This window comes from Phoenix dactylifera, chromosome 10, assembly GCF_009389715.1.
Source record: "Phoenix dactylifera cultivar Barhee BC4 chromosome 10, palm_55x_up_171113_PBpolish2nd_filt_p, whole genome shotgun sequence".
NCBI classification, from domain to species: Eukaryota; Viridiplantae; Streptophyta; class Magnoliopsida; order Arecales; family Arecaceae; genus Phoenix; species Phoenix dactylifera.
Window position 1 is genome coordinate 5,693,903 of NC_052401.1, and position 26,232 is coordinate 5,720,134.

General features: G+C 40.6%; 2 protein-coding genes and 1 non-coding gene across 4 annotated transcripts; 2 read left to right on the plus strand and 1 right to left on the minus strand.

Moving 5' to 3' along the window:
* Positions 1-4,889: 4,889 nt before the first annotated feature.
* LOC103708536 (ankyrin-3-like) lies at positions 4,890-10,521 on the plus strand. Its single transcript, XM_008793499.2, has 4 exons — positions 4,890-5,380; positions 7,408-7,683; positions 8,367-8,504; positions 8,749-10,521. Exons 1-4 carry the CDS (start codon positions 5,027-5,029, stop codon positions 10,270-10,272), a joined length of 2,292 nt encoding a protein of 763 aa, XP_008791721.2. The 5' UTR covers positions 4,890-5,026; the 3' UTR covers positions 10,273-10,521.
* LOC113462823 lies at positions 7,815-7,938 on the plus strand. The gene has a single exon (XR_003385980.1). It is a non-coding gene; the product is annotated as a U6atac minor spliceosomal RNA (small nuclear RNA).
* A 1,206-nt stretch (positions 10,522-11,727) lies between the features above and the next one.
* Positions 11,728-25,452, minus strand: LOC103708535 (ribosome-recycling factor). 2 transcript variants are annotated; one of them, XM_008793497.4, is made up of 8 exons: positions 25,089-25,452; positions 22,760-22,903; positions 22,557-22,672; positions 13,006-13,097; positions 12,748-12,769; positions 12,599-12,667; positions 12,197-12,265; positions 11,728-12,117 (listed from the first exon to the last, which is right to left on the minus strand). In XM_008793497.4, the coding sequence occupies exons 1-8, from the start codon at positions 25,300-25,302 to the stop codon at positions 12,037-12,039; spliced, it is 807 nt and encodes a 268-aa protein (XP_008791719.1). In that variant the 5' UTR covers positions 25,303-25,452; the 3' UTR covers positions 11,728-12,036. The 2 variants fall into 2 exon arrangements, with proteins under 2 accessions (XP_008791719.1, XP_017698670.1); XM_017843181.3 differs by having other exon boundaries at positions 11,985-12,117; positions 12,193-12,265.
* Positions 25,453-26,232: the final 780 nt, after the last annotated feature.

Sequence of the window (26,232 nt, forward strand, 5' to 3'; positions counted from 1 at the left end):
GGTGCCGGCTGATGAAAGGTCCAAATCCATAAGAAAATCATATAAGATAAAGATAGGAAAAAAGAAATGATGATATAATAGTAAAAGTTGATTTAAAAAAATTCACATCAAATGAAGAAATCGGGTGAAATTTGACTAACACTCTTATATTAATTGCACTAATCCTGGATTGCAATATATGAGGAAGGACAAAGCGAAGCAATCATCAATAGCAATACTTAATTTTAGAGGAGTACAAATCAAGTGAAGGCATCATGTGATATTTGATTATATTGATGTCAAAAAATACATTTCTAGCTTTGGACTAAAGCAGTTTAAGCATACTTCTAACTAAAATTAAACACTTCAATATTTTATCAGTTCCTAAATTGAAAATAAGAATTTTAAGCTAAGTCTGCTTGGAAAACTCTTCTCAATATATGCGATAGAGGAAAAAGAAATGAGGCATCGTTACCATTTTCTTTTCATAAAAGAGAAAGAGGGAAATTAACTTGGTTCAACTCGATTAGTACTGCTCACCCACATTGGCCTATATTGATGATCAATCTACCTGGTATATTTTTCAAAAGGGCAAAAAGTGCCAAGACTTGTAATTTACTAGTTAATTTTTTTTAGATGGATTTAAAATTATAAATACATTATGTTTGGACATCAAATCAGAAAATAATTAGTAAGCAATTCCAGTATCTCTGCATTCGAAATAAAGCAGTCAAAGTAGACCCTTTTCTAACCCTTGTATGCATGATCCAAAATTCTATTAGCATGTAACCCGCAAACATGGCAAGAGCCTAGTAATTGCATGCCTCTTTGCGTACCAAGTTTGGACATCAAAATGCAATGTTTGACATACATAATTCTTCCATCATATGTATAATATGGTTGGTGATACTCTAAATACTACTTTTTTTTTCAGAAATAGTCAAATAGGAGGCACAGGGATTAACCTATAAATTTCAGTTTTATCTCAAACATTTATTGATATAACATGAACGGTCAGAACTATTTCTCTACTTATATATGTTAACTATCACTGTGGCCATTCTATGTTGGTCAATGTCATAGCTTGCCAGGGTTATAATGCAATATGCTATCAAGATGTTGATGTGTGCCATGAGAGCATGAAGTGGAATACAATGCCCTGGTAAAATGCAGCTGCATGTCTGATTAACATGAGGAATTAGACCGCAGTTCATGGAGCGATTGGATTCATCACTTTATACAACCTCATGTCAGAAAATCAAGAACACATGCACGTAAATCATCACATACATATATTCAAACGCAGCGGAATAATAAATAATCATAGATTCACTAATCTCCAGCCATTGTTGTTCAAGTACGAAAAACGCCACACGAGAGGGAGAAGAAGACCGGATCTTCTAACCTATGCAGGACTTAAGTGCCTTAGGTGATAGATCTACTGGCTTATTTATACTGCTAGGTTAGGAACCCCTATTCTTATCCATAAGGTTTATCTCTAATTGTTTCGATCCATCATAGAAACTACCAGATAAAATAAACTCTTAATAACCTCTTAATTTGATTGGATTTAAATCACTGTTTAAACGAGGTTTATCTTGATGTGGGATAAACTTATCAATTGGGCCACATCAGTCTCCTAAAATTAGGAGACTTGCTAACACCTCATGCATCCATCCACATCCTAACTCAATGAAAGTATGCAAAGATGCAAGGTATAGTTAATTGGATTATGCCCCGACCAACATGGCCAATGTCACAAACCGAGTTACATCTCTAAGATCCAGGGAGCATCATTCTTAAGAAGTATGTGGAGTTAAAATTCAAGCCCTGGACCCAAAAATCAATTCTAGGTCTGGCCAGAACTAGATATAACCATGTTCATAAGCACGTAACATCTGTAAATGTTCTCATCCCTCATCATTTCCATGACTTCGCATTGCCGAACTTGGCTACAAAAACAGCAATGGTCCAGTCCCGTATCTGTCACTGCTCCACAGTAGTGTATACAGTGCCTCTTTCAGCTAGCTCAAAGCAGTGATAAAATGAAATGCATCAGACCCTTGCACTAGAGGACGGAGGGGGGAGCAGGCTTAGTTAGGTGGCCGCTTGTTCCATAACTATTTTTTTATGAGGCAGCATGCATGGTTTCATGATCGTCGAATAAATACAACCATCACTCCATCAGCATCTGTCTGTAGCAAGTCGCAATTGAGTTGGCACTATCCGAGCTCTGGAGTGTGCAACGACATCAAAAGCTATCAATCTGCTGCATTATTAGTCTTAATATATATATATACACATACATAACGCACGCATATACGTGTGTATATATATAACAACCCATGACCTCATCCAAAATGGCAGTCGGAAGGTATTATATGGGTTCTTTGATCCTGTATAAGTACCCAAAATCTACCTAGCAAATAACCGATATGGGACTAAATACATGTCCGCATGGGTCATTACATACTCTCTCGTTCAAGCCCTGACGTCCTCGTCAGGCTAAGAGTTCAAATCTATTCACAAATACCACGATCGGCCTGTGGTCAACCTCAAGGAATCTGTGCTGCAGTGTCCCCTAATCCACATAGATTATGGGTCGGTCTGCTTTGATACCATTTGTAACAATTCAAGACCCTACCTAAAATGGCTAGCCGGAAGGTATTATATGGGTTCCTTAATTCTGTATAAGTATCCAAGATTTACTCAGTAAATAACCGATATGAGACTAAACACGCGCTCATATAGGTCCTTACAATATACATAGATATATATGTATGTATGTATGCATGCATGCATGAATGAATGAATGTATGATTGATTGACTCTGAGTGTCTAGCTATAGCTACTTTGTTGGGGGCAGTGAAATGTGAGAACTAGGAGCTATGAGCCATCATCCATGAGAAGTTTTGGCGAGACAGACATGACACAAAGTGCAAGCCTATGGGGGAACCTTTGCCTTTGTGCCTGGCCTAAGTTAATTCGGTGCCATGTGTTGGGGTTTCAGAACAAGAGGGTGGGGGGCTTGAACTAGTAGACGAGTAGGGTGGAGTTACTGCATTGCCTCGGTACAGAGAAGCTGCACATCATACTCACCCTGCCACGCCACCTCTCAATTCAATGAGTTTTTATCTAAAGTTATGGTTGCCAACGTTTTAATTAAGAAGGCAAAGGCTACCATATGCTAATATTCAGATATTTGTGCAGTGCATAACCACTCTATCTTTACATTTCTTAATCCATTTGAGTTTATCTTAAATAATTGTTTTAAAGGATAAATATTATTTTACGATAATACTGAAGGCACTACCGATCGTTTCAAGGAAATGTTCCGGGGATTAACAATTGATGAATCCAAGTGGTATAAGATTTAGAAATACCCCAATTAAAATCTTGCAATATTCAAACTTTTTCAGTTAGAATTGGGTTTGGTTCACTTTTGTTTGTACATTGCTTTTCAAACCCAAATCCCATTTTTCTTTTACATTAGATTTTTCTTTTTATCTTTATCCAATAATCCAACAGTGTTAATTGTACTATTAGAAAATTATAGGATAAGGTGCACCTTATGGAAAAGTAATGCCACCATTTAGCAATTTCAGATAGAGGTTTGATTCATTCTTTAGTAATCAAGAAGCCAGAAGAAAAAAAAAATATTTAAAGAACGTAATCACTTGCATCATAAGATTAAATTTTAATTTAAAAGAAAATTAGTTACTCAACACAACATGACTAATGCAACTCAATATTTTATGGTTATACCATGAGGAGCATTAGTTTGACACATACACCTAACTTTTCTCTTTAACATAGGTTTTATACTATACCATTAGAGACCAATATTGTTGGAGAAGGGTGCGGCATATGTGAGCATTTTACTTAGAAATATTACTACCAAATCGGCACTTTATTAACAGCAAGAAAGTCATCAATGGGTATTCGGCTAGATTTGCTCAAGTATTTGATGGAGAGTAGTAAATGGCACAAAAATTTTTAACATTTTTTTCTTTCTTTTAATATGATTCATTAAAAAGAAATTTTTTTATTAATATTTTTAAGCTTATTAAATCATTCATTGATTCAGGTAAAATATACATTACTCTATCGAGAGATTATTGTAAAGTGTTTATTTTAATAGCAGTGCATCTAGATACATGCTAAATTAATAGGTTTTATGGAAATGAGCGGCTGTGATTGATTGTGTGAAGATACGCATGGTGCATGCTGTGTAGGGAATAATTCTCTCCTGCACCACCCAATTAATTGGATCATCACACCAGGGCAAATCCGGCCTCCCAAAAACCCTTAATCAAGGCCACCAAGGTGGTAGCCCAGTTGGAACGGGGCGTTTGCTTCCAACCAAGTGGTTCCAGGTTCGAAACGCACGGGCGTCGATTAAATTCGGGGACCGAATGCCCCACGCCTGGACACGGGGTCTGGAAGCGCTACTGGTCGGCTGGTAGCCTGGGTGGTGCCATGTGTGACGTACTCACACGGAGGATCGGGTCGGATAACTGAGCCGGCCCACGGGTGGGGAGGGTATGAGTAAAATAGGTCGGGGTGCCCAACACACGACTCGGTCTACCCGCATCGAACATTCTCCTGGCGGGGTGGGGGCCCAGTGGTCGGGGCTGCTACGCGGGGGTGGGCTTGTCCCTTCCTCCCCCCCCCCCCCTTCCTTTTTTTCAGCAAAAAAAAAAAAAAAAAAAACCCCTAATCAAGCCGAAACATTTAGCCGAGCCCTTTAGCCCAACCTGAGCCGAGCCGGACCACGTTGTGCCGTGGGTCCCACTCGCCAGTCCGTCTCCACCTTTTTATTTCCACCCCTCCTTTACCTCCCAGTAAAATCCCCCCATTCCGACTATAAATTAATTCTCCCCTCGCCCACTCTCTCTGGCGCTCTCTGCTTTCAAGTTTCCCGAGAGAGAGAGAGAGAGAGAGAGAGAGAGAGAGAGATGGCGGAGACCGCAGCATAGGGCGGCGATCGATGATTGAGTGAGGGGGAGAGGAGGAGATCGGCGATCATCGATAGGTGGGGGTTTTGATGACGGTGTTTGGGCAGGGGATGGCGGTCAGCGGAGGGGGAGGGGGAGGAGGGGGGAGGGTGGGGAGGCAGCAGGTGTGGCCGGTGGACTACGAGGCGGAGGAGGCGTCGCAGAGGCTGCTGGAGGCGGCGGAGAGGGGGGATCTGATGGCGGCGGCGGAGTGCCTGGTGGATCCGATGGTGGACGTCAACTACGTCGGGGCGGTGTGCCTCAAGGGGCGCCGGGCAGAGGTGGTGCTCCGGGAGGAGGCCCCCGACGAGGTTCGTGTCGAATATGACGAGCTCAGAACCGACGTCTCCGCCCTCTTCCTCGCCGCCCACGCCGGCCACCTCCCCCTCGTTCGCAAGCTCCTGGTACCATTCCATCCTCTCTTTCTTTCTCAGTCTCGCTCTCTCTCTTCCCTGACTCTCACTTCTTCCCCCTTTTCTCTTAGGGAAGCTCGGTTAAGTCCGATTTTTCTTCTTTTTATTGTTCTTTCTTTGTTTTGTTATCTCCCATCGCGTTTTTTTTTTAAAGAAAAAAAAATCCGAATCGGAGGCTTGAGTTGGACTCTTTGGACATTTCAATTTTTATTGGAGAATTTATCGGTTTTTTATGATCTATTTATTTAAGAAAAAATCACCAGAAATTTTTCTTTCGTAAGAAAAATTACCGGAAACCATGTTTCTAAATCTTCGCACATTTTTTTTTTCTAATTTTGATTTTGATATTGCTACTCTATTTGTTTTATCTCCACTCTCTTTGACGGGCCTGACCATGGGACTCTTCCAATTATTTAATTGCCCGGATCTTGGTCTCACTTGTTCCTTTGGTACGACAGTTGGGCCTCTTACCGTCTTTCTCAGTAGACACCATCATTTGCTTTTTTTTTTTCCTTTTTCATTGTTGTTTTCTTGCATCCCAGAGCGCCGATTTCTCCGTCCCGAGAGTGTATCTATCAAACCTCCCGATGATATCTTTCTTGCGTCACGTTTTGCGTGACCTCGCTTCCATTACGGAAGGTCTTAAGTCCGTCTCATCACTGCTTCCATCTCCCGTTAAGTTACGGCTAGGCCGTTGCAAACTCCAACGCCGGCGCATCCTGCCACGTGGACCTCCGTGGACTATTTGACGTCGCGTCCCGTCCGAGGATTCCAAGCGGTTGCTTGAACCCCCCCCCCCCCCCCCCCCCCTCTCCTCACCGCTCATCCCGTTTCCCTGTTCCCCCAAGAACAGCGAATTCGCTGTGCCGCACAATCCCAGCCGTCAAATCCACTCCAACAGCATCAAAAACGTTCGTTTCCGTTTAATCTTTTTTGCTTTGAACAGGAGTTTAGCTCGAGTATCACCGTCTCGTAATAATGGGCGATAATGGCAAGGGTCGTATTAGACGAACACTTTTGACTACTTGTGCTTTACTGCTTCCTGGTAATGAGCATGGACACGCGCGCACACGACCTTCGTTTCGTTTCCCTCGGACCACATTTCGCAATTCGTTCCGCTAGGGAAGTACCGCGTTTCATACGGCGCCGTATCATCCGGCATCATTAGATCCACACCGTCCATTTGCTGTTCCTCCTATCTTGGCCGTACTGATTTGTGGCCCCCTCGCCAGTGGATTTGGCTCTGAATTGGGCGTACGGCATGGGCGAGGTGTGCCTTCACTGGCCATTAAAATGATCAAACCCGGCCTGTGATCTCCTGCGGCTATTAATGTGCCGGTTCGCCATCACGCAATTGCTACGATCGCATTACTATATCCTGAACCAAAGTTGGCCTCATCTATTTGTTCGCCACCAACTTTTGGGACTAATTAATGAACCATTTCAGCTCCCCCATTTTGTTTTGGCCTGCCTTGTTTGGCTCTTGGCAGGCATCTCTGTGTTCGCTGAGAGCGACCGGTGAGTGGAGCGAGTGCAAGGGGACGAGTGGGTGCCCGCACATTCCCACTGTAGTGAGGGATTCCTGACTCGCCTGTACGCCTTATCCTCCTCTTTACTCCTATGATTGCCAGCTGTCCCCTTTGGAACATACCCCCGCGCCAAGATCACTGGGACCCAATCATGGTCGGTGTCGTCGTCCCCATTATGATCAGACGGCTAATCATCGAGTCCAGGAACAAAATTTTCGTATGTACACCTTTTATGTTATGCCACGTTAGTATCTGGGTTCATGATCGAGGGACCCCTCCCAGGTGCGTGGACTTCGGAGTTCTAACCCGAGAACAAAGCCAAATCCCATCCCCTGGTCCACAGAGAGATCTTGCTGGGTTCGTATCTTTGGGCCGTACCTCATTGCCTCTCTCTTTCTGGTGGTTGGTTTTGGTTCAAGTAATTATTATTATTATTAATTTGGCTGCTGGACTGGGTTAATTGGGGGTTGTGGTTGTGATTGGGAGCAGGAGGCGGGGGCGGACGTGAACCTGAGGCTGTTCAGGGGGTATGCGACGACGGCGGCGGCGCGGGAGGGGCGGGCGGAGGTGGTGGAGGTGCTGCTGAAGGCGGGGGCATCGCAGCCGGCGTGCGAGGAGGCGGTGGTGGAGGCGTGCTGCCACGGGCGGGCGAGGCTGGTGGAGCTCCTCATGGGATCCGACCTTGTCCGCCCGCATGTCGCCGTTCACGCGCTCGTCTCCGCCGCTGCACGGGGATTCGTCGACGTCGTTGACACCCTCATCAAGGTATGCACCATTGCTTTCTTTTCCGTTGTTAAGTGATTCTGCTTGGTAGCGTCCGAAGATGCTTTTAGTCCCACATCGCCTATTTTAAACATATTAAATATTGTTTAAGGAAAGAGAAGGATGTTGTTGGTGTGTTCGTTGAAAGGAGAGACGGTTGGCATCTCCCCTGACAGGGACGGGAACGGCCTACGGGCTTTCCTGTTACACGCACGGTTAAGGCTCTCCGCTCTTGGGCGGATCTTACCCAATTTTTTTCTAATTCTCTTTTCATTCAATTACTGAAATAAAATTTTGAAAAGATAATTTTAAACTATAAACAAATTTAGTGCAAAATATTTATGCATGCTAATAATTCGAGTTATTGATCTGTGGAGCTGAAATCTGGGTCGATGTTCCAAGAAACCCTGCTCAAATACAAAATATGATTATTTTTTTACTAGTATCATCAATTAATTAGTTTAATCACCTGTGAACATGTGGACTTATAGCTTGATTCATATATTGAATAAAATTATAATTAAAATATTAAATACGAAAATTCAAAGTATTTATTATGATTTGTGATTTGAGCTTATATTTTTCCCTGTTATCCAGCACAGATCTAAAATAATAAAATTTTTTATATTGCGTTTATTTAGTTAATGTTTTATTGAATAATTTCTACTTGTTAATATCTCCTGCAGTGTGGAGTTGATCCAAATGCAACCGATCGCATGCTGCTCCGCTCATTGAAGCCATCACTGCACACCAACGTCAACTGCACAGCTATTGTGGCCGCCATCGTCAGCCGGCAGGTAGCTGTCGTTCGGCGATTACTTCAGGTATGATCATATTTTGTGAATACATGAGTAGCTGCAAAAAGATAGCAATAGTTTGATGGATGTAATCCATGCACAAGCATTTGACATTAATGATCACCTTAGTTTTTATTTCATCTCTCCAACAAGTTTAGCAATAAACATAATGGCTCTATTATTCCAATGGAAAGAAGAATCTGTAATTAGTTTTTCGGAAAATTTCCAAACCAACAATTCAACAAGATCTTTCAAACACTGTTTGATACAGGCTGGAGTGAGGAAGGAAACTAAGGTGAGGCTGGGTGCATGGTCATGGGACACTGCAACTGGCGAGGAGATCCGGGTGGGAGCTGGGCTTGCTGAGCCCTACAGCATTGCCTGGTGTGCTGTCGAATACTTTGAATCTACTGGAACCATACTGCGACTGCTCCTCCAGCACTACAATCCCAACACCCTACACTTCGGCCGGACCCTTCTCCACCATGCGATCCTCTGTGCCAATCCCCGTGCTGTCCACACCCTCTTGGCATCTGGAGCTGACTGCGAGTTCCCAGTGAAAACGAGCAGGAAGAACGAGTTCCGACCGATCCACATGGCTGCCCGGCTCGGCCACCCTTCAATCCTGCAGATCTTGATCGATAAAGGGTGCGACCTCAATTCAAGAACGGACTCTGGGGAGACTGCATTGATGCTATGCGCACGGCATAAGCGCGATGATTGCCTCAAGGTTCTTGCATCAGCTGGTGCTGATCTTGGTCTGGTTAGCTCTGCCGGTGCATCCGCTGCGTTAGTTGCTGCTTCAAACCGATGGAGCATTGGCTTCCAACGTGCTGTTCTTGATGCGATTCGGTCAGGGAAGTTTCCTCGATCTAGTGATTCATCTGTCTTCTCTCCAATGATGTTTGCTTCACGCCTTGGTGATGTCGAAGCCTTGGAAACATTGTTGATGCGGCCAGAGGTCAACATCGATGAGCAAGATGAGAATGGGTTCTCACCAGTTATGGTTGCAGCCAAGGAAGGCCATGTTGATGCCTTCCGCTTCCTAGTCTTCGCCGGTGCCAATGTGAAGCTAAGGAATCAAGCAGGGGAGACAGCAATCACGCTTTCTCAGTCGAACGGCGATCCGGATCTTTTCGAGCAGGTGATGCTCGAGTTCGCTCTTGAGAAGGGCAATTCAGGAGGATTCTATGCTCTGCACTGTGCTGCTCGGCGTGGAGACTTGGCTGCAGTGCGGCTCTTGACCACCAGGGGCTGTGATGTCAACATGCCTGATGGAGATGGGTACACACCACTGATGTTGGCAGCAAGAGAAGGCCATGGAGCGCTATGCGAGCTCTTGATTGCTTCTGGTGCCAGATGCGATATCAAAACTCATCGAGGCGAGACCGCCATTTCGCTAGCAAGGACCAATGCTAAGTTCGGCAATGAGGCAGAAACTGTGATATTGGATGAGCTAGCTAGGGTCTTGGTCTTGGAAGGGAGGTGTGTGATGAAGCACACAAAGCGTGGTAAGGGATCGCCCCATAGGAAGGCTTTAAGGATGGTGGGGGCTGCAGGGGTGCTGCGGTGGGGCAAGTCGAGTCGCAGGAATGTGGTGTGCAGGGAGGCTGAGGTGGGGGGAAGCTCGGCGTTTCAAAGGAAGAGGAAAGGAAAGGGGGATGCGTACGAGCCGGGGCTGTTCAGAGTGGTGACTGCCAAGGGCAAGGAGGTGCACTTTGTGTGCGAGGGTGGGAAGGAGCTGGCAGAGCTCTGGGTGAGGGGGATCAGGCTGGTGACAAAAGGCAGCTTTTAGCAGAGGAGAGGAGTGAGTGGTAGGGGAGTAAAGCCTGAGATATCTTTTAGAAGCGGTCTTTTGGATGATATGCTGTAAAAGAGAGAGTCTGGACTTCAGCTCGAAGTCAGCTATTTCTTTTGTTCCTTGGTTTTGACTGGTGCATAGTTTGAATTTAGATAAAATGTAGATTTCTCTCAGTGCATTCCTTAAATACTATTTAGATACAAGATTTGGAAGTGGGAATATCCAAGAATATTTGATTGGTTCTCAGGTTAGGATACACAAAAAGAATACCAGGTGAACGCAGGAGTGGGGGAATTTATATTTTGCTGTCTTTAGGAAATGGGTGAGAGCTTGTAGGATGCTTGACCGGTAAAATGAGAACAGTCTATTAGGAAACGTACTCACAGCCTATGGCTTCAGTGATGTTAGCATATCTTGTGCATTAAAGGTGCAAGATATGCATGCGACTACCGAAGAGATTTTTTTTTGTCCTGTCTCGGAGCACTGGCGTCTGCATGGCGTGATGCTAAGATCACCATGGGCTCGGTGCTCTTGTAGTTGTATCTGACGAGGTAAAATTGTCACCAACCTTTCTAGAGGACAAGACTTCCGTCAGAACACCTCTAATGTAGCAGGTGGCACAATGGGCATAGCTTATAGCAAGAACAGGCACAGTCAGTCTAGGGTATGGTAACTGTGGATCAGCAGAAGCCTGAGTTTTCGCCTGAACCACCTTCTCCGCCATAGAGATAAAGGTGGCGTCAGGGTCAAGTATCCCATGCTAGCTTGATAGGGCTTAGTTACCCACATCCAAAAAGATGAAGGAAAGAAGGAAGCCAGTACAAATATAATAAAACATAGAAACGGCCTGCATCCTAAACAGTTGTATACATTTTAGAGAGAGAGAGAGAGAGAGAGAGAGAGAGAGAGATTCAATTCTAATCTCAATCTCAATCTCGCGAGTTGGAAAGGGTTTTTTTAATGCCGTGCCAGCATGAGAACCCCGCATGCCATCAAAGGCTTGTTTGGTTCGCGAAAAAAAGAGGGGGAAAAATATGGTCAACAAAAAAATAATAAAATACCTCTTGTTTGGTTGGAATTTTTAAAGAAGAGATGAAAAAGTTATATTTTCATGAAAATATGATTTCCACAATTCATGAAAAAAAAATTTTAATGAAAAACATAGAAAAGTTACTTTCTCATGAGACAAAAATCACTCCATTTTTATCTTTTTCCAAAAAAGCCCTTCAGCATTAAAGATGCATTAAAGATCTAATTTTTATTAAGAGTATAATAGAAATTATACAACTTTTTAGGAAAGTAGATGATCAAACAAACATAAGCATTCTAAAAATCTGTCACTTCCCATGTTAAACCAAACATGCCAAAAATACATTTCCAGGCAATCTCTTCCTAAAAATCTTTTTTCTAGAGGAAAAAAATGCTCACGCGAACCAAACGAGCCCCAAATGACATGATCAATGACATGTTTAAATCAAAGAGTTATCTTCACAAGCTAAAATTCAACACAAGCGTGTTAATAAGTTTTGCTTTATGGAAAAACTTTTACCGGTTACAATTTGAAAACTGCAGTAAAGCTGGGAACTAGTCAGCGTCTATCTTCCAAATGAACATCAGATTTTAAGAATGGCCTATTTACCCTCTTAGTTTTAATGCTTCTATTCTGCAAGTATTCCTGTAAAGGCATGCTATGTTGCATGGTAACTCTCGTCGCTAAGATATACTTCCAGGTGAATGGGAAAAACTTTAAAATGCAGTTCAGTTCCCAGTGATCTCTTTCTCCTTTGCCTTGCACATATCATCTGCTGACTTGACAAACCGTTTTGTCATATCATCAACCTGGGCAAAGTAATGAGTGGCACGTTATATATTAAATCAAGTATGACCTTTAAAAAGGGGTTTTGATTCGTTTACCCACTTCCTTTTCAAGTCTCTTTACATCATCTTTGGGAATATTTGAAGCTGCTTTCTTTATTGAATCGAATGCCTACAAAGACCATATCAATCCCTTGTCGGTGAAAAAAGAATGAGATTACGCATAATTGACGGCACAGGTTGGAAAACTAGCATGGAAATTTAAATTGCACTAGGAGGTGAATTTGGACAGCATTTCATCCAAATGCTTAATGAGAAAAACAAAGGGCTCGAGTATCCCGGGATGGGATTTTATTTCTGCTTAGTTTATGAAGGGTGTGACTGCAAATACTAATCATAATTTGACCTCGTGAATCTATTTTGTCCCAGTTTCATTATTAAGATAACCATCCATTTTTATTATAATAATTAAAAAACAAATAACTTAAAGAAATTGCTCCTATACCTTTTGTCGCGCTCTTCTGATACTCTGCTTAACAACTTCAGCTGATTTAGCAACCACCTTACACAAAGCCTGAAAAAAGAAACAAAGTGAGAGACTATAGGATTGAAGCAGGAAAGAGGTGAATGAAATATGTTCTTGAAAGAGCTTACCTGCATGTTCTCCTTGGTCAATCTGGAAGACCATAGTAAACGTCAAAAACACAAAAGGTAAGTCACAAGCACAGCTGATGCAATAATGAAAATGGCATAGAATTTGTATGAAATTTTTATTAGATGAAAGATAAAAAGGAGATAAATGGGAAGCCCAGCTAACTATAACAACTCTGACTACCATTCCTGAGAGTTCTAAAAGTTTAGTTGAATTTTGGTAACCAAGCAAATTATGAATATTGGAGGTTAGAGACATACGGTGGGATTGCAGCAATTATTCGTTGGCCATCAGGAGTCGGATTTAAACCCAATGGAGATGAAAGGATTGCATGCTCTACTGCCTTTAGTGCCTGGGATGAAAGGAACATTTTTAGATACTCAAATAACTAACAGCTACTTTCATAGCTAACCAGTACATTTAAATTTTGACTGAGGCCAAAAAAGTTGTATAGCTTCAGCATAAGCAAATCATTCAATACTTGTTCTTTTCTAGAAAAGAATTGAATATTGCTCCCACATGTTTATATGGGAATCTTGCAAACCAAGCTCCTTTAAAAACCAATCAAGCCACTGAACATATTTTTGCTTGCAATATCATTTACAGTAAATAGCGGGCCTTCCCCTTTTAGAGAAGAGCAAGGTCTCAATTATAGTATGCTAAAGATATTAGAGCACCATGGCCATGCCCTCCTGATGGTGCAGATACTAAGCACATGCGACATCATAGATCCTAAGATGTTAGACCAAAAGCTTTGACACAGTACTGTCAATGGCACAGTACTGTCAATGGCCGGCAAAGCTTTGAGTGGCCAAAATATCGACTTGCTAAAGACTCGCCTGGTCTAAGATTCACGACATAAAGCCTGACTTGACCTGAAAACTAGGAAGCCTAAATGTTTTTAGCTTTGATCAGGCTTAAGTTTTGGTAAAAATTTAATAGGGGCTGATTTGAGCCCGGCATACTTGGGAAAGTACCCAGACTTGGGTTGTCTTTCAATCACAGGCTGAAATTTGCCCTCAGCACCACACAGCCTCTGGCTGATTAACGCCCATAACAAGCAAGAGAATGATTTTCAGAGCAAGCATATTGGAATGGAGGAAGAGGTAAGGCAGAAAAAAAGATCATCAGAAACCATGGAAGGGGCTGATGACAAGGACTCACTTGTGAGAGTCTATGAAGAGGATACCCTCCTTGCATGTAGTGATACGCAGGATCTAGAAATAGAGGGAAGCTCAACCAGTATCAACCGAAGTGATGGGAGGATGTCCCCCAGTCAAGATGGACCAAGGCAGTGATGTGAGAGAATGGTAAATTGCCTAAACGGGTTCTCTATGGAAGAAGACATAGCAAGCATGGATATGAATAAGGTAGGCACTGGGAAAAAAGAGGGCATCAGCCACAAAAAATCAATACGATGCATTAAAAGAGCGTCTCAACAAGGGGAAGGAAAATGACTTAGGATGGAGATGAACTGATAATAAGAGAACTTGATCAAAGATCTAACAGAAATGAATTAGGAAGGCCATATTGATAACCATGTTCCAGCTGCCGCACACAATCGTCATGGTAGTTTTCATGATCTATGTGCCTCATAAAGTTAGCTCTCAAACCACCCCTCTCCAAACGAATTATAAAATGCATTATAAAGAGAGCAAAGATACAAAGAAATTCATAGTCAAGTTACAAAGGTCCATGACATCCTGATGCTCTATAACATAATCAAAAAGAAGCAGTAAGGAAGGAAGAAAAAAGAATGCACCTGCTGTGAGGAAGTCAAACCATGTGAATCAAATAGGTTGATGTTAATGTTAGTTTAGAAGCAAGAAGTTGCTTATATCGATGACAGCCAGAAATACAAAAGAGTGCAATAGACAAGATGAAACGAACAAAGAACAACTTCAGCCCGAAATTGCACTGCCTAAAGATAAAGCTGATGATATCTCCCCCTATTTATTGCCATTATATAGTCAAAGAAAACCAGATATCCAAGTATGTTTTTTGGTTTTTTTTTTTTTTAAGCTTTTGGTTTTTTTTTTTTTGGGGGGGGGGGGGGGACACTCTAAGAATATAATGTCACAAATATTAGATGACGTCAGATTCATATTAAGCACCGAAACAAAGTGTCTTCATGCTTCCAGGCCAGATAGCTCAAAAGGCTACGTAAATACAAGCGACATCCAAGTAATGAAACATGAGGTGATTTTCAAGTAACAGGAGAGATCGTCAACAAGGCTCATTAAATACAAGGAAGCAACTATGAACATAAAAATAATAAATCCTACATGCACTTAGCAAAGAAGAGCAGCAATTATTAACTAAAATACGAGCTAGAATAAGAGCCACATAGCACAAATCATATATATGCAGCCAAGATGGCTTACAGGGCATGTTAAAAGATTTAATGGATGCAAAAGCAAATAAACTCGCCTTAGACAAATTCAAACTCTCCTAAACTTCAGGCACATCCCTTTGTCCAGAAGAATAAGAAGGCATACTATGGTTCATAAAAACCATAATACCTCTAAAGCTCAGAATTTTTTTATAGCAAATATTAGCAAGTGGCTTCATTCTACAGTTGAGTATAGATCTGAATCAAAGCATAACACATTTTGAGGGAGTTGACACCATGTAACTTTAACAGAAAGAGGTGACATGAATTCAGTGCCTCTTAGTTGAAAGATTTATCCAATATATAAAACAAAAATTAGACTGCTAACTGGATATAGAAGAATGTTGTAGGTACACTCTGAAAACATACGTACAAAGACCAGTATTTTTCATATTCAGACTCACAGCAAGTGCTGTTGTCGTCTTAAAAATTATTTTTCATGATAAAATGACTTTGGACAAACCGATTCACTAGAATTAGGCTAAGCTCATTGAATTGTGCAACCAGCATTTTCAACCTTTAAGGCCTCATCCAGTATAAATACGGGAAACCCGTATTACAGCACACACATGTTGGAGTATGAAATCTTGGCACAGGTTTTTTTTTTCTAAAGTTTTATTGCTTCTTATCCAGTGAAGTGCATGCCTCTGTGCGCATGAATCTCACATGACAAAAAGTGGCAGATATATAACCATTGGCACAAGTTTACCCACTGGAATACATTAATCCATCAAAAATGATGCCCGTGGCTGTCAAAAACTCATTATACATTGAATGAAATTACTGTCTTAATAAGGTGGTATATGCACCCACATATGCAGATGTAGTCCCCAGACCACACTGCATCCCATCTATGCAGTTACTAACACATGGGCTGGCTGAGCAGGTGGCCACTTAACATTATGCTGCCCCATATACAGCCCACCCTTATGTGAGCCAATGCAACTGTTGAGGACTCACATTATTAACTATATGGGAGTTAAGGCCGGGCCATGTTTACATATTGTTAATAATGTTAATTTGCTAAAAATATTATAACTATTGATATTAGGTACTTCGTGGTCAGAGTCTTCTGCCTAGGGTAATCCATCCATTTTGAAATCTTCCCAAAATCTTGAACCTACACCTGCTTTCCGAGCGCTACCTTACTAAAAATGTTTATAAATTATCTGCTTCCCCAGACACGCACCTGCAGCTGCTCCTGCATCTGCTCCCAATTCTGGCAGCTAAGATTCGGTATTAAGTAGTAAGTGGCAATTGCTATTTGTTATTGTTAATAATATTACTTTAACTATTATAATTTAACAATACTTAAAAACACCAACCATATATGTGCCTGCATAACACATATGCACTATGTTGTCCCTTCACCATGCTTACAGTAGCCACCTTTTAAAACATCGCTTGAATTTAAGTAGGTAGAGTACAAATATCTATCCATATCCATACTCATATTTCTATTTAACTAGGGCATACAAGACCTTTAAATAACAAATAATCCACAAGCATACTTGATCCAAATTATCCATGAAGCCCTCCAATAATGATCTACTTTTAAAAATATTAATAGTGGCACTGCTAAACAGGTTTAAAATTAAATGTTAGCCCAACTCTTCGCATCGTCAGCACTTCCAGCTTCAACCATGAAAGAGGTAAAGAATAAATACGTATTGAATAATGTCATTAAGAATAAATGGAAAAGTCTCTGTGAGCATCGAGAAGCCTTCAATTGGTAAAAAAAAATTCCAAGAAACAAGCTACTTAAAAACTGTCTATGATATCAAGATGCTCATTTGATGATAAGCTAGTCACAGCTATTGTGCTGTCATAGAAAACTAAGATAAATATTCTTTTAAAATATCACAACAGAAAATAAACATCCTCTTGCATCAACCTACACAAATGACTAAGATAATAAGAAAGATTGGGGTAATACTATTAGATATAGAACAAATGCCTGCACGGTAATCAATGTAGATGAGTCCTTAACAAGGGAATACGCATGGTATGTTAAAAACTGTTTTAACATTGATTAAATGTTTGATCATAAGCATTGTTAGTCAATTTGTGGAAAAATCTAATCTAGTGCTTAGATGACTATACACAAGGTTTGGACTTAATGCAGATCTTCCTATGACTTCATTTTCTAATGTGGGATGAAAACTATCCTGGTTGAATTTATACTATCGATATATGGTCCGCGTCTCAACGGTCATGGGTTGCTAGAAGTCGCCACCTGGTCTTATCAGGGAAACTAGGAAATCACGTTAGGAATAAGACTTCTAAGGTAAGGATCTAGGTTAGTAATGCGGAAAGATCCTAAGATGCACCTCATTGCCCCTCCAAGATGGAGGTCCAAAAGGTAAAATCGGACAATGTACTCCTATTTTAGGTCAGGGTTGAGTGTAAATTAAAAGGCTCATTAAAAGGCTCAAAAGGAAAATAAAAAGAGAGAATGAAGAGAGAAGAGGGAGGATGGGGCTGTGGCGTCTCAATGCTCTTGACACAACTTCTTCTCCTTATCCCCTTGTTATTGGGACTTACATAGAGAGGCCCCCAAACAAGAAGTTTAAGGAGGTCTTCCCTATTTTTCCTATATATTTAGCTAGGGCTGGGGGGCCTATTTATAGAGGGATAAAAGGCTAGGATTGATTCAAGTCCAATGGCTTAGGGCTAGGATGAAATGTTCGATGTAAGTGGTTATGGGGTGAACGAGAGGATTAATAAGGTAGTTTAGACTGGATGATGGAGACTGAGGGTGGCTGTGTTTCTTGGCTTATGTTTGTTTGGATGGCCAATATTTGAAGCTAGAATTAGGTCTTCTACAGGATTCTAAGGGTGGCAACAAGGGAGGTGTGTTATCATGATGTGAAGACAAGTTATTGGCTAGGAGGGAAGAGGGATCCTTGAGGTGGATGGCTACGATTTATGAAAGGTATGCTTAGTCTTTCAAAAAATTAAGATGGGAAAATAGAGGGAATCTTAAATCTAAGGGCCAATAGAGATGTCAGATTGGCAAAGGGAATTGGCTAGACTAGACTTTTCTCAGAATAATGATGTGTGTGAGAAATATGGGCTAGAATTTTGAAGAGCAAGAAATGGATCCAGGGATGAGAAGCTAGTGGCTAGGTTGTTTCTATAGCTAGATCAATGGGCATAAATGAGGGACTTATGGAAATGTTGAAACGTTAAATAGGTTACTAAGCAACAGCCTACAGGCCAAACCTACATGAGAAAAGGGCCAATGCATGTCATAGTTTTGGATATAAAAAGGGGAAGAGGGAAGTAGGGAGAAATTTTCCCTTTTGTCTCATAAGGAAGTGGGATTTACTGTGAGGTTAGGTGCGTGAGCGAAGGAAATGTTAGGGGACAATTGTCAAATAAGGGGCAAAGTTTGTTAAAAAGAAATCATGAATAAGGTGAGGTGGAGTAAGGGCACGGTGCACACCCTATGCATGAGAGAATATCATATATGGTGCACGCTTGTTCGAAGGCATCAAATGGATGAGCGTGTAGGTAGGTGATTCGACTAGCCTAGATCCTACATTGGATGCAAGGTGGATTAAATTGGGTGCAGGTGTAGGTTTTCTAGGCTATCTCCAGGAAATGTTTCTATTTGACCCCAAGCTAGGTTAATTGGGTTTCGGTTAGATAGGAAATGATTGGATTAGGATTGGATTAGACTAGATTGGGTCAAGTTAGGCTAGATTGGGTGCAACCAAATAAGGAAAAATCTTTCTTTCACCCTGCAAAAGCTTAGGGGTGTCTACAAGATTACATCCCAAGTTAATGTCATAATTGTCCCTGCTTTGCAATCCAAAAGCAGAGTCGCCATCAATATATTCTCCCTTTTCCACCGACCGAAGGAGATCCCAGCCTAGGGTTGGGTTGGCTAAATGATAGATCTAGAACAAAATCATTTACCAATTATACATACCCCTCAACTGTCATAGGATGAAATAACTTCTCCTTGCTTGGATGTATCCCAATCCAGTCCAATCTCTCCTAATCTAACCCAATCCAATCTACTTTGGTCCAATCCAAACTAATCTGATCCAATCCAACCCCTAAATTGATCGAATCCAGTCTCAATCCGACCCAATCCGTCTCAATCTGACCTGATCCACCCCAATTCAACCCAAATCCAATTAGCCTAACTTGAGGCCAAATGCAACATGCCAAGGATAAATGACCTAAAGAACTTATGCTTGCATCCTAGCCTAACCACCAAGCCACACCCTCATTCCTTCATATTCTCACCTCCATTTTCCTAGAACAAATTACACCATGTAGAATATTTTCTTAAATATTTAAGTGTGCACATCGATAAAACCACCCCCACTTTAGCTTCTCTTTTCTTCCCTTTTGGGACAACTTGTCCATATGATTGATAAGTTGCATCATATCCTTCACCTTAATTGACTCATGATTCTCTTTAACAAATGTTATGACCCATTCCCTCCCTATGTGACAATTGTCCCTCCATACTCCATCTTCTCATATGCACAAGCTCGCACCAACTTCCACTCCCTAACGAGATAGATGAGAGACTTCCCCCAACTACCTCTTCCTACTCTAAGATCCAAAATGATGATGTGCATTCTGTTATGTGTTTGACCCTCACACCATCCCTGAGTCACCTATTTATTTAACATTAGATATTTCCTTCAACCTCTCTAAAAAATCCTAGTCCTTTATATTTTATACACATCAATCCAAAATACATCTACTCTAGACAATCCCCTTTGTTCATCTAGCATCTCTATTGGCCCCTAGATCTAAGGCTCCCTAAATCTTAACTACCCTTTGCTCTCTTCTCATCCTGGCCTTTGAAAGAAATACACTCAGAAGAAGCACACCCTCCACAAATTTTGCCATCCACTTCATGGATCCAAGCCACCTTCCTCCTAGTCAATAACTAGCCTCCATATCAAGGTTCATTAAACTAGTACTGAGGCTTGTATCAGCCTGCGGCCGGTTAGGTACAGTACCAATGTGTACCATGCCAAGCCAAGGAATACCAAAGATGGAAAATCAGGAAAAGAGGAGAGAGGAGAGGGAGAAACCCTAACCCTAGCACTAGAAGGAAAAGAATCAAGAGAGAGAGAGGAGAATGGGCGAAAGAGGGAGAGGGGGAAGAGGGAGGAGAGAGAGAGGCGTACTAAGGGAGAGACATCGACGTCGGCGTCGATCGAGGATGATGGGTCTCATCTTCGGTGTTGTTCAAGGGCAATGGAGAAGAAGAGGAAGAGAGAGGGAGGGAGGGAGATAGAGAGGGGGGCTTATGGAGAGGGCCAAGAGAGAGAAGAAAAGGGGGAAAGAGAGAGCGAGGGAGGGAGGGAGAGGAAGGGGACAGAAAAGGAGGCTTACCTTGTCGGCAACAGCAACCGGAAGCTCCAAATCCTAACCTTAACCATTAATCAAAGCTGGAGATGTCGACGAGGGCCCCCATGGCATTGATCGAGAACGATGAGGTCATCTTTGGTTTCGTTCGAGGGCAAAGACATCGATCGACATCAAAAAGACGAAAGAGAGAGAATAGTTGAAGCAGCCATATGAAGGATTAGGAGGGTTTTATACGCCGAACCGACCCCAATGGGTTGAACCATCCAAATTTCATGTCTATTCAGTTCAGTATGGGCGGATTGCTCGGTTCAGTACAGGCCGACCCATCCAGTTCAAGTGGTTTCAGAAAATGTTGCACCACATCATGATATCTCATACTCACTCACAGCCCATAGATCCTAAGAACCATCCATAAGACTAAATCCTAGCTATCCAACCTTTTCCTTCAATCTTGGTCATCCAAACTATCACAAGCCAACAAATACAACCCCCTTAATCTCCACCCTCCAATATAAACCACCTCATCAATCCTCTCATTTGCCCCCTAGACAATCACCTTAGCCTACTGATCTTAGTACTAAACCATTAGATTAAGGGTACCACATAGATTAATCAATCCTGGCCATCTATCCCTTCATTCTCCCTCTATAAATGGCCCGCCAAAAAGAGAGGAGAAATTAGCAAGCTTTAGAGAAGACTATGCCAAACTAAATCCTTAACTCTAGCTTCTACTCTTCTTTATGCTTTGCCACTACCTCCAAGAAGCCATTAGCACTAGCCTTTTTCCACCATTCTAGCCTAATCTTAGCAACTTAAGCAAGGAAGAATACCTCCTTACTCCCCTTGGTTGGGGCAATCTCCAAGTAGAGGCCCGATACCACGGGGATATGGAGAGGAAGTTGCATTAAGAGCATTGAGGCTCTACATCTTCAACCTTCTCTATTCACTCTCCTCCCTCTCCTCTTTTATTTTTTTTTCTTGGAGTTTCTTTGTTTAAACCCTAGTCTAGGATGAAGTAGGAGTAGGGTTATCCATCTTACCTTTAGGACCTCCAACTGAAGGGGTAATGCCGTAATGGGGTGCATCTAAGGGTTCATCCCCATTGATAACCTAGATCCTTATCCTAAAAAAGACCATATCCCTAACCATAAATTTCCTAATTTCCCTAATAAGACTTGGTGGTGACTCCCCATAACTTGAACCATCAGGAAGTAGACACAACAATCAATTGCATTAAAAATAAATATTTCTTTAAAAGTCTACCATTCTCTGAGTTGGCCAACCTAAATGCCTAATAAACAAATGAACCAGTTACCCCATCCCCATCAATCAAGGTTTTCTTGCTAACAAAGTGAAGGTGTTTTTTCCTTTGACATCCTATAGTTGCAACATTATATTTTGCTTTCTTTACTAACATATATTTTATTGCTTTGGTTGACCTCAAATTTTGAACTAGAATAATGTATGTAAACTTATATTAACTTTTGGTCCATTTCAATCCAAGTACATGTAATTTTGGTGCAAATGCATCTCAAATGTCAAGCTCTAAGAAGCATGAAACTGATATTTTACAATTTAATCCTCAAATAGTGTCTCATTTACATATTCAATGGAAAGAGTTTTTTGTTTTTGTATCGTATGACTCCTATGATGTTATATATGACCATTTCTTGGCATTTCAAAAGTTGATAATAAACATATATGGCTCACGAACAATTAATGAGACAAAAAAAACAAATTAGGTGGACAGTGTGGTTGCTTTGACAAGTTCAGAAAGTGACATATGAATCATGATGTTACAGCTATATGGAACTGCTCTTGCTTGGATATCTTACTGGCCTGTTATGTTACATCACTTAAATAAAGAAATAACAATTCTTTTACTTTCATTTTTCTAGTATCACTTTGTTCCTTATTTCCATATATATAATCTTTCTTGGGGAAATGAACTATGTGTTAGGTTGTCTATACAGCACAGCAGAAATATACAAGCACCAGATCATACCTAAATGATGAACATCCAGAATATGCAACCACAGAAAGATTAGGATTAAGATTTAAGAGTTCGCTTACATTAGGATCATATGGTGTCACTGAGAGGGTCTGAACATCTAGGACAGAAACAACAGCAACATGATTCAAGGGTATCTTTGAACCACCAGTCTCCACAACGATATGATCAAGCATCCCTGTAAAGGACATTTAACCCTGCAATCTTGCAAAATCTGGGCAGAGGGCCAAAAATGCATTCTAGAAACGAAGCATAGAAAATATACCTGCGGATGCTCTTCCAGTCCGGAGTTTACTTAATTCTCGTGCTAAAGCGGCAATTGCTGCCTCCATTTGTGAAGTAGCAGTTGACTTCACAGTAGGTCCTATGTCAGGAACAACTTGAACTGTATCACCATCATTCTCATTCTCTACCAGATAGCAAGTAGAGAAACATCAGAAGAAGCCCTTCATGAAATAAGCATGGCCTTTACAAAGTTAAAAGATCTGATGACTGCAATTTCCAAATGAAGTCTTCAATATGTTTCTTATAGAAAGATTTCATGAGCAGGTTTGTCAAAAGTAGCAGGGCAAACTTAAATCTCAGATCTCCATTATATATCTAATATCCTATTCTCTTCATGGCCAGATAAATAAGTACTATAACTTGTAAGATCTTCTTTGTCCAGAAAATTAATGCTCAGTTTTTGATACAGCAAAGGTTCCACACAAAGAGAAATCACTAATGCAGCTCCATAGGTGAAAAGAAAGAGTATGCTGGTGCACTAAAAATTCAGCACTTTGAAATTAAGAGTTTGTTTCCTTGCAAGAAAAACTGCCTGGAAAACTTATTATCCTTGGAATATATTTTTCCATCTGTTTGTTTCAACAAAAAATTGACATATTTCAAAAACTTATTTCTCAACCTACAGAAAGCTTTTCTTTTCCATGAAAAAAGAAATCTTGTTTTTCCTTTACCTTTACTGGGGATATGGTAGCAACGAAATGGACCCTCTGTGAACTATTGGAGGTAAAACACAAAATAATCCTTGTTCATCGTAGGGGAAGTAGTTTGATGCAGCTGAGTTCACTAAAAGTGTGGCCAGCGTTACATGTTCAGTCATATAGCCCATATAACAAATGTACGGTTACTGGTTATGATTACAGTAATAATCATATGGCTACATTCATCACCTTCAAACTTTTAGTTAGATGGCTCCTTGTGAGTCCAATTTCAGGTCGATGCAATGTTATCTTGTTCACAAGCATATCACGTGCAGTTTCAGAACAAAAGAGTATGTTAGGGACTGTTATAGTGGCAATATGTTCCATTCCACAGTATTGAAAAACTGGTAAGTCTGGTATACTCCTAGACAACACCTACCTTCCCCCCTCCGCCGCCGCCCCCCCCCCCCCCCCCCCCAAAAAAAAAAAAAAAAAAAACCAAAAACCCCAAAACAGAAAAAGAGGGGGAAAAGGAAAACAAGGACACCATAACCAAGTATCATTCATTTTCAAACAACAAAAATATGCCAACTAATCAACAGCTCCATTTTAGTAGAAAGTCGATCATTAAGACTTTAAAACTGATAACCGAGAAAGCTCAACTTTCGTATCAAGGAGAATCAAATAAGAATACGTTCTATATTACCCTTGTTGGGATATAATATTGAAAAGTCTTGATTTTGTGCACCATATACCTTTTCATCATCTTTGTTATGCCATTATAGAAGTTGAATCTGAGGCCTAAATTAAAGTAAGACATCTAGCTTCGTATCTAACCTTAACTTTGATTTGAATCTTGAAAGTAAAGACAAATAAATTTTTAGGTCTGATCCAGATTTGTGAGCAACTTCAAGCTGGATCTAGCCAATTTAGGTGAAATAAATTCGGATTTTCTAGACCAGATTCTGACTCGATTAAGTTCAATTATGGGTTAGATTCTCAACTGACTCAGAGCTCCAGGTTTTAGAATAGGTCCAAATCAGTTCAGGTTGAGGTTGAATTTCAAACTACTAGCCCACATGCACTTCTACCCAAAACTAAAAGAAAACGAAATTCTTCCCTTGTGTCTTAGTCACCATTTAAATGCAAAAAAAATATCCATTATCGCCATTTCCTTCCTGTATATTGATTAAAATTCATTTTCACAATCACCTGCTACAACTTTTAGAAATGAAAAATAAAAAAGCATGGAAATGATATTAATTATGGATCAAATCAGAATGTCTTCTACTGAAACGCAGTTTATTGGAATGCTAGCGTACATATATGCACAAGTTACCTAAACATTGCAGAAGCAAAGCACGAAATGCTGTAGAGTTATTGAGAAGAATTTAATAAAACAAATTGTTGTTCAATAAATACTCATACTTGAACTAACACGGTCATAATGCAAGACTAGTTCAAACTTTACCAGGTACCATCAAACACCAGCACAGTGACACTATCTACCATCATTTACACTACTATCAACTAAACCAAAAAAAAGGCACATAAAAGGAGGCAAAATACCAACTTTAGATCAGATATCAGAAGCATAAGAACGGAACATGAGAATCAGCATTCGTGAAAACGACGAAATAGAAGGACGAAGGAAGAAATCCAGCGGCTTACTCGATTTCCTCCCTTTGGCGAAACCTCTCCGATTTCCGAATAGGAAATCGGAGCCTAAACGGTCGAAACCACCACGGAATCCAAGAGAAGAAGCAGCCCTCGCCGAATGGCTGGAAACGAGGTGGGAGAAAGGCGAGAGGTTGTTGAAATGGCGAGGAGCCCGAAGGAAGAGGAGGCTCCTCAAGGATAGAGCTCTCCTGATGCAAATCGCCATGGCTAGGGTTAGGGTTTCTCGATATCTCTTCCCTCTCGGATTCGCAAACGATGAGGGCGAGAGAGAGAGGGAGAGCGAGCGCGCGCTCGGAGATCGAAACGAGAGCAGCCTTTGGAGCTCGAAGGGTTTTTGGGTTCTTGACGGTCGGAACTCTCTGGTCCCTTATACCAGGCCGGAGGAGATGAGTTATAAGACGCCTTCGATTTTGATTAAATCACGAAATTGCCCAATCCAATCGGCCGGGCTAATTTGTCCGGTCCGACAGGTTTGACTTGCAGCTATTTCAGACATGATGATGCGAATAGCTAGATAAATTTTACCCTCTTCAAAGTAGTAAAATATCCAAGTTTAGTTATATAAGTCTACAAAGCTAATTATTGACCTTTTATATATGATATGTACTATATAATAATATTCTATAACATTATCTATTATGTCATTGTATAATATCATAAATTATATCATCATCATAATATTTTAATATAACTTAATATAGCTCAAATATAATTTTATATTTCATATATTATACTTCATGGTATAATATCAAAATCTAATAATGTGTCAGATTTAATATAACATAATATTAAAGTACTACTATATAATTATATTTAAAATGTATCATGTAATATAAAAATAGATAATAACAATAATAATAATTGTGATAAGTACCTTACAAAAACATCAATGAAATAATATGATGTATTTTATTATAATAATAACTTCATATTTATAATAGCCATATAGTGATATAAATACGATAATGATTATAATATGAATGATTACCATATAATAAAAATTTGTAGTTAACAATGTTATTATGATAATATTGATAATATCATTACATGATTATTATAATATTATCATAATAATTGATATACATATTATTTTAAAATTTATTTGAAATATCATGAGTGTAATATGCACTATCAC

Coding starts and splice junctions, on each gene's coding strand:
- LOC103708536 (XM_008793499.2), top strand. CDS start 5,027: ATGACGGTGTTTGGGCAGGGGATGGCGGTCAGCGGAGGGGGAGGGGGA. Junction 5,381..7,407: donor CCCTCGTTCGCAAGCTCCTG/GTACCATTCCAT, acceptor GATTGGGAGCAG/GAGGCGGGGGCGGACGTGAA. Junction 7,684..8,366: donor TCGTTGACACCCTCATCAAG/GTATGCACCATT, acceptor TATCTCCTGCAG/TGTGGAGTTGATCCAAATGC.
- LOC103708535 (XM_008793497.4), bottom strand. CDS start 25,302: ATGGCGATTTGCATCAGGAGAGCTCTATCCTTGAGGAGCCTCCTCTTC. Junction 22,904..25,088: donor CGCCAAAGGGAGGAAATCGA/GTAAGCCGCTGG, acceptor GCTATCTGGTAG/AGAATGAGAATGATGGTGAT. Junction 22,673..22,759: donor GACTGGAAGAGCATCCGCAG/GTATATTTTCTA, acceptor TGTCCTTTACAG/GGATGCTTGATCATATCGTT.